Source organism: Elephantulus edwardii, unplaced genomic scaffold (genome assembly GCF_000299155.1).
Source record: "Elephantulus edwardii isolate Elephantulus edwardi_28Jun2011 unplaced genomic scaffold, EleEdw1.0 scaffold00544, whole genome shotgun sequence".
Lineage (NCBI taxonomy): Eukaryota > Metazoa > Chordata > Mammalia > Macroscelidea > Macroscelididae > Elephantulus > Elephantulus edwardii.
The window spans coordinates 272,077-283,615 of record NW_006400294.1 but is presented as its reverse complement, the minus strand read 5'-3'; the positions used below and the strand labels follow the sequence as shown (position 1 = coordinate 283,615).

At 35.9% G+C, this 11,539-nt stretch overlaps 1 protein-coding gene across 1 annotated transcript in view; it reads left to right on the top strand.

Moving 5' to 3' along the window:
- The window catches only part of LOC102875804 (cysteine and histidine-rich domain-containing protein 1-like), a gene marked incomplete at its 3' end in the record, with an annotated part of 33,444 nt that extends 21,910 nt beyond the window's left edge, over nucleotides 1–11,534 (top strand). Inside the window, exons 7-11 of the mRNA XM_006903224.1 lie at nucleotides 3,928–3,998; nucleotides 7,120–7,225; nucleotides 10,127–10,246; nucleotides 11,150–11,212; nucleotides 11,439–11,534. Coding sequence (XP_006903286.1) covers nucleotides 3,928–3,998; nucleotides 7,120–7,225; nucleotides 10,127–10,246; nucleotides 11,150–11,212; nucleotides 11,439–11,534 — 456 coding nt within the window. The remainder of the gene's footprint in view (nucleotides 1–3,927; nucleotides 3,999–7,119; nucleotides 7,226–10,126; nucleotides 10,247–11,149; nucleotides 11,213–11,438) is intronic.
- Between the last annotated feature and the right edge of the window lie 5 nt (nucleotides 11,535–11,539).

Sequence of the window (11,539 nt, the reverse complement as noted above, 5' to 3'; positions counted from 1 at the left end):
ATGTGCATAGGGATTTGATTCTTAGAAGGTCCCATTCATCTATTTTATCCTCTCCTGGTTGTAGGTTTTTCAGGATGCTTGGAAGACTGTTGATTTTGTGGGTTAGGACTTCTAGTTCTTCCAGGATTTTCTTTAATCAATTTTGCAGTCCTTGGTTTTAGTCCTAGGTCAATGATCCACCTTGAGTTGGTTTTTGTGTAAGGTGTGAGGTGTGGATCTTGCTTGAGTTTTCTGCAGATAGATTTCCAGTTTTGCCAACACCAATATTGTGAAAATGGCAAACTATCAAAGGCAATTTACACTTTTAATGCAATCCCAATATAAATACCAGTCCCATTTTTCAACGAGATGGAAAAGGCAGTCTCCAATTTCATTTGAAGTGGAAAAAAGCACCGAATAAGCAAAGCACTCCTTAAAAGAGAAACAAGGTAGGAGGCATCTCACTCCCTGATTTCAAATTCTACTACTCTGCCGTGGTGGTCAAGACAGTGTGGTACTATTGCAATGACAGACATACAGATCAATAGAATAGAATTGAAAATCTGGAAATCAACCCATCTACCTATGGTCAACTGCTTTTTGACAAGGAGATGAAATCTTTTCAATCTATAAGTGGAACAGATAGTCCAGGAAGCTGGACTTTATGAGGATGCATGTGGCATCAGGATTGGAAAAAGACTCCTCAACAGTTTTCATTATGCTTGCCAAAACTGAGGAAGACCTGAAGCGTTTCTGCACAAGTTTGAGGACTGCAGTCTTCAATATGGATTGAAGCTAAACATCAAGAAAACAAAGATTCTCACCATCGGGTCAATTGACAGAATCATAATAGATGAAGAAGAGACTGAGATTGTAAACAATTTCTTTCTTCTCAGATCCACAATCAACACTCTTGGCATCATCAGTCAGAAAATCACAAGAAGCGTTGCATAGGGAAAGTGCTGACAGGAACCTCATCAGAGTGCTGAAGAGCAACGATGTCAGTTTAGAGACTAAAGTGTGCCTCTTGTAGACCGTGGCCTTCTAACTGCCACTTACTGTGCATCTGAGATCTGGGCAGTGACTTAGGATGGCAGAAGTCGAATTGATGTCTTTGAACTGTGGTGCTAGAGAAGAGTATTGAACATAACTTCTCACATTCCTCATAAAGTCCAGCCTCCTGAATATCAAAAGAATAAGCAGGTCTGTCCTGGAGAGGGTGAAATCAGGTTGGTCCTTGAAGGCAAAGATTTTGAAGCTCCATCTTACATACTTTGGGCATATTGCCAGGAAGGACCAGTCTTTGGAGGACATCATGCTTGACAGGATAGAGGATTAGTGCAGTAGAGGAAGAATCCTGATGAGATAGATTGACACAGTGACTAGGGTAATAGGAACAGCTCTTTTGGAGTCAGCAAGATTGGTTCAGGATAGGTCAGGGCTCATAGATAATGTTTATAGGGTCGCTAAAAGTTTTAGTCAACTAGATTGCGTATAACATATCTACAGATAATATTAGTAGAATGAAAATATGTGATCACAGTATGTATATATTCTGTTTTAACATTTACTTTGAATTATTGTTGTTGTGTATGATAGAGTCAGAACTGACCCATAGCTGACCCTCCAGCAGGTTTTCAGAGGCAGTCATTTTGCCAGGGTGGAAATTGCACATTTCAAAAATATATACACTAGTTTTCATGGCAGCAAGTACTTTATATGAGAACTAATTACAGCTTGGTAATATTATAATACTGATCTTCTAAATTTTAGCTGTTCTGATGAGAATGTGGTGTATTCATTGTGATTTTAATTTGAACTTTGCTAATAATAAAGTAGAATTTATCTATTTAGGTTTCTTTAGTTTTTTGGATATCCTTTTTGGTGAAATCTCCAAAATCAGTTAGTTTACCTTTTCCTTTTTGATTTATTGGAATTCAAAAAGTTTGTATTTTGACTTTTGTATATTCTTTTTCTTGAGTTATTGAAATTCTTTATAAATTTTGCCTGTCTTAATATTGACTTTTGGCAGAGATACCTAATTTTATTGAAATTTAAAATTTTTATAATTTCCTTTAAGACTAGTTCTTTTTGTGTCTTATTTAAGAAGAAATCTATTTCCTCCAGGGCCATGATTCGTTTCTTCCATATTATGTTCCAGACTCACATTTAGAAACAACCATCTATAACTGCTTATTGTGTAAGGTGTGTAATACATATATAGCAAAGCAAATTAGATGATGATATTTTACTTTAGACAAGATTATTTATAATTGTTTTATTTAGATGTTAGAGAACAGAAGCTGATGGAAGAGAAAGTGATTCAGAATCCACTAATATATTTTCTGAATTCCGCAAATGATTATGCAGAAAGTTGCAAATTAGACAGCTTTTTTCAAGTCAAATAATTGAGATTTGATAGATGCAGTGTGGATGACCAAAGAGGACATAACAGGATGTTGCTTTGAAGAATCCGTCACCAAATAAGCTAACTTTTGGAGCCATCATATAGGAATATAAGGTTTAAAGGACAACAGTAATGAGTTCAGGATCTAGCATGATACATTTTGTGTATTTGTAGAAGACTTTGCTGTTAGGGACCTCTCTAAAGTACTCAAGAACAACGGTGTCTCTCTGGAGACTAAGGTGTGCCTGATACAGGCCATGGTCTTTGCAATCACTTGTTATGCATCAGAGAGTTGGACAATGATTAGGGAAGAGATTGATGATGCCTTTGAGCTGTGGTGCTGGAGAAGAGTATTGAATGTACCCTGGACTGTCAAGAAAACAGATTCACCCTCAAGAGGGTTAAACCAGGCTACTCCTTGGAGGCAAGGATTCTGGGGCTTCGTCTGACATACTTTGGACATGTTGTAAGGAGAGACAGGTCCTTGGAGAGGGACATCATGCTTGGTAGGGTAGAGGGACAGCGCAGGAGGGGAAGACCCTCAATGAGGTGGATTGATTCAGTGACTGGGGTAATCGGGTTGGGTGTGTCAGAGGCAGTGCGATTGGCACAGGATAGATCAGGGTTTAGGGCTGTTATACATAGGGTCGCTATGAGTTGCAAACGACTCGACGGCACGCAACAACAACAACAACATGTTTGTTGGAGATAACAGCCAACGTAGTAAATTCCCACCCATTGCAACCCCAAGGGTTGCAGAGTAAAATTGTCATGACTGTGATCTTAACAGAAGAGATTATCAGACGTTTGCTTTCTCAGTCTGCCTGGGTCGCTTCAGTACCCAGACCTTTAGGTTAGCATTGAATGCAAACTATTCTATGTAAGGACTTTCACACACCTAGTATTTTGGATTTATGACATGTAAGCATGCAGAACTTAATGTATATAAAGATTAAGTGCAAAAAATATCAAAATACATTGTTGCTTATATGTATTATTAGGAAAACTTTTTGTAAATTCATCCATGGAAAGATTCATTCATTAGAAACTTCACCTCCAGATAGCAGTGAAGCCTGAGTCTTTCAAACAGATCCTGACATTTTATTCTTTGTTGGGTATGGAAATACATCATCACTCTAAAATCAGAAGTGTTTACTAGATTTTATTGCTTGTAAAGGCCCACACAGAGTGTATGATACACATAATCATACTGTAATTATATTTCCATTGACGGTTATGATCCCTAATTTTAAATAACATTCTGTAAATCAAAATATCTGAATATTCTTGGATAGAATCTCATACCCAAAAAAGGTTGAAAAATCTTAGTACATCTTACTGTCTTATCCGAGACCTGAAGTTTAACCATGTTGAAAATTTTCAGTAGGTTGAAAAATGACCTACAGGGTAGCTTTATGAGTGTCATAAATAATTATCCCTTCTCCCCCATTGCCTTAATCTTAAGATATAATACAGATGCATGTATGATATAATTCTGAGCTGTTTGGCTAAAAGTACTCCTTTCTTTTTGTCTTTTTTAGACATACCAGGGTCTAGACAGTCTAGAAGAAACCTGTATATATCATTCTGGAGTACCTATTTTCCATGAAGGGTAAGCATGTCATCAAAACTCTGGTGGAGTAGGCTGTAGGGAAAGATGATACTAACTCAAAAGTCTTTCTCTCCAGCAGTTCAAATCCACCAATGGCTGCCTCAACAAGAAAAAGATGGGGATCTCCTTCCATGTGCTGTATAGCCTCAGAAACTCAAAGGAGGGTTATAGCAGTCAGGGGGTTTTCATGATAGAGTTTAGAAAGTATGTTTTCAACATTATTTTTATGCAGTAGTATTTTATGTATTGCTGTTTGCTCTTTAGAATAATGTTAAAATGACTTGTCTTAACACATGAGAAAATGGAAGCAAACCAGTATCTTTTTCTCCTATGCATATATTTCAATGGTATGTTCTTTATATAGTTAAGCTGAATAGTTTTTTGATTTTGGATATTTTATATTTTTCAGAAGGTTAGCTTACAAATAGTTGAGAATTTGGAAGGTTTTGGCCCTATGACACTAACACCACTTTGTGAAATTCAAGAAGACCCATCCTTTGTGCAGCCTTTACACTTCTATATTGTGCTATAATTTATGGAGACATTGTTGCTGTTATGTGCCTTGAGTCACCTGTTATTTAGAGCGACCCTATGTACAACAGCCCTCAACCCTGCTCTATCATGTGCCAGTTTTACTGTCTCTGACATACCTACCCCCATTACCCCAGTGACTGAATGAATCCATCTCATCAAAGGTTTTCCTCCCTAGCGCTGCCCCTCCACCCTCCCAAGCATGACATCCCTCTTCCAGAACTGGTCCCTCCTTGCAGCATGTCCAGAGTATGTCACACACAGCTTCGGAATCCTTGCCTCCAACGAGCAGCCTGATCTCACCCTTTCTAGGATGAACCTTTCTGTTACAGTAGTCCATGGTATATTCAGTAATCTCCAGCACCACAGGTCAGAGGCATCAATTCTTATATCATCCCTAGTCCAGCTTTCTGATTCATTGCAAATAATTGCAAAGACTATAGCCTGGATCCGGTGCACCTTATTCTCCAGACTGATGTTGTTGCTCTTTAGTACTTTGGAGATATCTCTCACAGCAGGCTTTCACAGTGCAATTTGACTTTTTTATTTCCTGGCTGCTGGTACCATGATTGTTGATTGTGGAACCAAGCAAACTAAAGCTGTTGAAAGTCTCAATCCCTTCACCACCTATCATGATGCTGCCAATAGGCCTAGTAGTGAGAATCTTTGCTTTCTTGATACAGACATAGTGGTGCATTAAAATCTTGGACATTGTTGATATTTTATATGCATGTGTGTATGTGCTAAAAACATTTCGTAACATAGTTGAGCCAAGAGGCAGCAAAGTTACATAACTTTTTTTCCCTTTTTTAATTAATTTTAATGAAAGTTTACAGTGACTTAGGGTTTCCAGTCATTCATTGTTGCACTTTCTCCCTACCCACTCCCATCCCCCAGTCCACTCTTCTTGAACATAAAAAGAAAAACTCTTTCTTACGTAACCCCCCAACCCCCCACTCCACTCCACTATGCAGCCTTCACTCGGGACTTCTGTAATGACAAGAATACCCATTCTTATGTCCCTTTTAAACAGTTCTGTCCCTCACCTGTTTCAATGCAATATACTTCATTCCTCCCCTCCTTTTCTGTCTTCTCTCAACCCTGATTTCAGTCCATTTTACAATGGCACTATGCAATATTTTTCCTTTTGTGACTGAGATATAGCACTCAGCATAATCCTCTAGGGTCATCCATTTTGCGTATTATTTCATGAGTTCTTGTTTTTCAATACTGCATAGTATTCCATTGTGTGAATATACCAGAGCTTCTCTGTCCATTCGTTTGTTGATGGGCGAGTCAGCAAAGTTTCATAACTTTTTAATCATAATCCTGATGTTCAAAATCCTGATCTTAACCCTTATGGAATGAGTTTTTGGTTTTTGTTTGGTGCGGCAGGGTCATTGTCAGCGTGAATTATCATGGTCAATTAGCATAACTTAGTCCATAAAGACAAATGTTGTATATCTTATTTTAATGAGCTGTAACTTGGATTTTAAAAATTTCTCAGCAGCCATATAAGGGCAACTGTTAACTCTTTCCTTTTCTGGAGCAAAGAAAAATGATGACATACATAAACAATTAGTACAAAGGACTCCTGAACCTCCACTACCTTAAGACTGAAAGAACTGAATGGTGCCCACCTCCTACTGCTGTCCACTCTAACAAGGTTTTAATATTAAAAAGTCTTAGACCCAGTAGGAGAAAAATGTGGAACAGAACTAACATTCTAAATATAGTCAGGCTTTCTGGTCTGGCAGAACCCCAAGAGAATGGTCTTCAGTCAGCCTTTAAGCCTGGGACTAACCTCAGCTTTTATCCAACAATAGGAGAAATGACACCACAGAGGTACTCAGAACGTCAACCATATAAGATCACAAAGGCAGTATTTGCTCAAGGAGATAATTCAGAAGGCAGAACCCACAGCAATTGAGTTATAGTGTAAGAACTATAAGTTGCTCCAAAGCATAATAAAGCTTAAAAAAAAAAACCCCACACATCTTCACTCTGCTTCCATATTCCCAGGACACAAACTATATTTTGTCATTTTTTTTTCTTCTTTGGACTTTTTTTTACCAAGTAATTAATAGATTTCATCCACTTTGACTAAGCATCAAAGATTGCATAACACTTGTTTAGCTTCATAATGAACCTAGGCTATGAAATCAGTTTAGAATTTTGTGAAAGTTATTAGTGTATTTACTTTGGTACTAGAGAATTATCATAATAAATGACATTTTGGTCTTAAAATTAATCATCAGTGAAATGTATGCAATTTTAACTTACTAGTAGGATTATGTTATTGTGTGGTGTTGAGCAGGAACTGATCAGTAGTTGATCCTCTAGCAGATATTCATAAGTTGTACATTGCATGGAAGAAATTGCCCATCTCTCTGTGGAGCCACTGGTGAACTTAAAGCACCTACTTTTGGGTTGGCAGCACAACTTCTTACCCCCAGGCCATCAGAACTGTAAGGTTAGACACAAATATGCCAAACTTGCACACTTAAGTTTTTAGATCACACTTAAGACTTCTGGGTTAATTAATTGTGAGTAATTATTTCTGAACTATTTTTCTATTAACGATTTAAAGGATGAAGTACTGGAGCTGTTGTAGAAGAAAAACTTCTGATTTTAATACATTTTTAGCCCAAGAGGGATGTACAACAGGGAAACACATGTGGACTAAAAAGGATGCCGTAAGTAGCCTTACCAAAATAACACACCTGATTATACTAATTGGAGTCCTTTTTGAAAACATTTGAGATTATTCTCTTTTTTTAGATTAAAAAAATAATAATCCTTTCTTTTCTCAAACAGTAAAGTTGTGATATGCCTACAACTGAAAATAGTTCTATTTTGTCTTTATAACCAAATAGTCTTGCTTATATTGGTGCAAGCATATTGGTTTTAAGGCCTGCCAAAATTGAAGCATCTATGTCTGTTCTATTAACTGTTTTATTAACTGCATCGCGTGTACCCACTTTTCCTTTTTTGTTTTAAATCACTTCTATTTTTTAGATGGTATTTAAATCATAGACATCTGATTCTTTTTTGGCCACTTAAACTTCATTCAACCATTTACAGATGCACAAACACTCCACCTAGTGGTCAAAGAGGAGGATTGCAGACTTGTTTCGTTGGAATTCTTTTGAATGCTTCTGCTTGCTACAGGGAAATTTATCAAGAGAAAAAAAGAAAGCATCAGTTCATACTCCCCGGACAGCTTTTTAAAAAGACTTGGGGCTGTGCAAATAATTCCTAAAAAGTCCATTAAATTGTTTAAAAGGCAAGCAATTTTACTGCTAAATAAATGTTTGTCTATTAGATATTGTTAATGTATTTTATAGTATGTTAGCCTTTTGTGCTATATTTTCACTGATAAACTCAATATAGTGAATCTGTTCAGTATCTAAATATACTCAGTGGTTTGTTTTCTTTTGTTAACTTAGAAAATAACTGAATTTTTAGAGGCATTTTCTGCATTTGATTTTTGTTATTTTTTATTATTTTTAATTTTAATGAAAATTTACAGAGAATTTGGATTTCCATTCATTCATTGTTGCACCTTCCCTGCCCCCCCCTTTGAAAAGTAAAAGAAAAATTCTTTCATTGTTTTACAATCCCGTTGTTCTAGACTCCTGTCATGACAATAATACCTAATCACATATCCCTTTTATTAAACAGTTTTCTCCCTCATCTGTTTCAATGCAGTATACATTATTTATCCCATCTTTCTCAGTCTCCCCCAACCCTGATGTCAGTCCTGTTTTACACTACTGACACTATGCAGTATTTGTCCTTTTGTGACTAAGATAACATCACTCAGCATAATGTCCTCCAGAGTCACTTATTTTGAGTAATATTTCATGAGTTCCTTGTTTTTCAATGCAGCGTAGTATTCCATTGTGTGAATATAGCATAGCTTCTCTATCCATTCATTTGTTGATGGGCACTTAGGTTGTTTCCAACTCCTTGCTATTGTGAACAAAGCCACGATAAACATGGGTGTGCATATATCTGCTTGGGTGGCGATTATCGTTTCTTTGGAGTATATTCCAAGTAGTGGAATTGCTGGGTCAAATGGTATTTGTGTTTGCATTTTTCTGAGAAAGTGCCACACCACCATCCACAGTGGTTGCACCATTTTACACTTCCACCAACAGTGAATAAGGGTTCCAGTCTCTCCACAACCTCGCCAGCATTTGTTGCTTGCTGTTGTTAAATTTTGCTATTCTTACTGGGTTGAGATGATATCTCATAGTTGTTTTGATGTGCATCTCTCTTAGAGCTAGGGATTTTGAGCATTTCTTCATGTGTTTGTTGTCCATTTGAATATCTTCTTTGGTGACGTGTCTGTTCATATCCTGTGCCCATTTTTCAATTGGATTGTTTATCTTGTTTTGGTGCTCAAGTATTTTATAAATTCGAGATATAAATCCCTTATATGACATGTCATTACCAAATACTTTTTTCCCAGTCTTTGGCTTCCCTTTTTACCCTGCTGGAGAAGTTTTTGGATGTGCATAGGGATTTGATTCTTAGAAGGTCCCATTCATCTATTGTTTTCTTCTCTTGGTTGTTGATATTTTTAAATAACACATTTTGATAAGGTTTAGGGGTTTTTGTTGATTATTTTGTCTATGAGATTGAATATTAAAACTGTACCCCAAATTATAATTCACCTACCAAAAAAGTTACAGAAATGTCGTATAGCAAAAGAAGTCTGCCTGTGTTTTTTTCCTCAGAGATCCAAGAGCAATATTAATTTGAAGAATATAAAGTTGCTCTGTTTAACAGTTTTCAGAATGTTAACCCTTGATGAACTTTTTTCAATTGTACATGTAAATACTAGTGTCTAATCCACTAGCTGAGGGCAAAAATGTGAATGATAAATACAATATAAATTGAGTTAGGTTAATGTTACCAAAATCTTATTAAGTCCTTATAATAAGTGTCTCTGTTTCCTTAGTCATCTGTCTCAATGACTGAAGTTATTATTGTCTCTTTAAAAAAAAATTACTGTTATAGCAACATACCATTGGTATGAAATTAGTTCTCTAATAGTAATCCAAAGATTACATCTATGAGAAAAAAAAAATATTCAATAGTAATGGCTGATTGTTACAAATGGTCAGTCATATTTTCCGAAATTCTGATTTAGAGAAAATATATTGAAGATCTGTGATTAAGATATTGTTTGATATTGTGCCATCTAAGCACATCTTTCTATTTCTGTTTTTATAGAATGTTTTTAGGAATAAATCTATTGGATGATAGGCCATTTAGATAAAATTTACTTGATTTTTTTTTATAGTTTTTTTTTAATGTCTATTGATTCTGTGGCCCTACAACAGAAAGATCAAGAAGAATGTTCTTGATGATAAATTCATAAGACTGAAGATAATCTAGATTATCTGTATTATGATAGATTATTTAAATATTTTTTTGTGGGAACTTTAGAAGTTGCTTGTCCTAAATTGTTAAGTAAGTACTCAGTTCTGTGTGGCTTTTTTTTTTTTCTGCTATGGATAAATTTTTCTCTGTTAAAAGAGTTTTCTGGCATTTTGTAAATTTGTAAACTTTCTTTTTTAACACAGGGGGGGAAAGTTGTTCCATGTAGACATGACTGGCATCAGACTGGGGGTGAAGTCACCATTTCAATATATGCTAAAAATTCACTTCCAGAACTTAGTCGAGTAGAAGCAAACAGTACGTTGGTAAGTACATTAAAATACCTTTGAGTGAGTGATAAGTCCTATATTTTATTTCTTATATTCTTATAAAATGTTGCACTAGTGTTCTGATTTGAAGGGAAGTTATTAAGATTCTCACTTGAAAAATAATTTCCATTATTCTTGCAGCCATAGTGCTTGTTCGTGGCAAAAATAAGGAAGTTTTGTCTCTCATACTTTGGTCATGTTGTTAGGTAGGAGTGGGACATCATGCTTGGAAGGTGGAGGGATGATTAAAGAAAGAAAGACCCTCAGACAGGTAGATTGACACAGTGACTACAGCAGTGGGCTCAAGTGTGTCAAGAGATTGTGAGAATGGCATCTAACAACAGCAGACTATTTTAAGTGAAAAAGCCATAGATGAGTAGCATAGACTAGCAAGAAATGGAGTAATAATTAGTTCCTAGTGAGAAATTTCATGCCAGTGTTCATGATTTCAGTGGGAAAAAATTTGGATAATTATTTACATTCTTATTATAGCATAATTGATTTTTTTCAACCATTGAAGTTTTATGTTTTCCATTAATAACCTGACTTCATATCTAAAACATAAACTTTAGCTTTGATTAGTAATTATGTCATTATTTTTTTCAACTGATTTTTCTTTTATATTGGTTTGCATACAAAATTATACATTGTGTTTCACACAACCATTCCCATACATTGTGTTTTAGAAAGTTAATCACCATTAAAGTATATGCCCACCATTACCTTTCTTTTTAGGTACCCCCCAGGTCTTCCTATTTCCTTCACCCCCTCCATCCATCCACCAAATTGTGCAACCCTATGATTTCCCCTGCATAATTGATTTTCTAAATCCATTGATTTTTCTAACCAGCATTCTGTAAAGTTTCTGTTTGAATTTTATTGACTTTTTATGTCTTTCAGTTAAATGTGCTCATTGTATTTGAAGGAGAGAAAGAATTTCATCAAAATGTGAAATTATGGGGCGTAAGTATCCTGTAATAGTCAGAACTTATGTTTTGAATTGATCATTTGTAGAACAAAAGATAATGCTTCCGTAAGCCAAAGAAGTGCTAAATAGGGACAAAAAATGTATTCCAACAGGTCAAATTTTAGTATAAAGTTGGCTTAGAAGGTTGGAGTTGGGCTGTTAGTAAAGATAAGCTGATTATTTTCATTTAAGAGTAATAAAAAATCTTTCATCCTCTTGCAGGTGATTGATGTGAAGCGAAGCTATGTAACGATGACTGCCACAAAGATTGAGATCACCATGAGAAAAGCTGAGCCTATGCAGTGGGCAAACCTTGAATTACC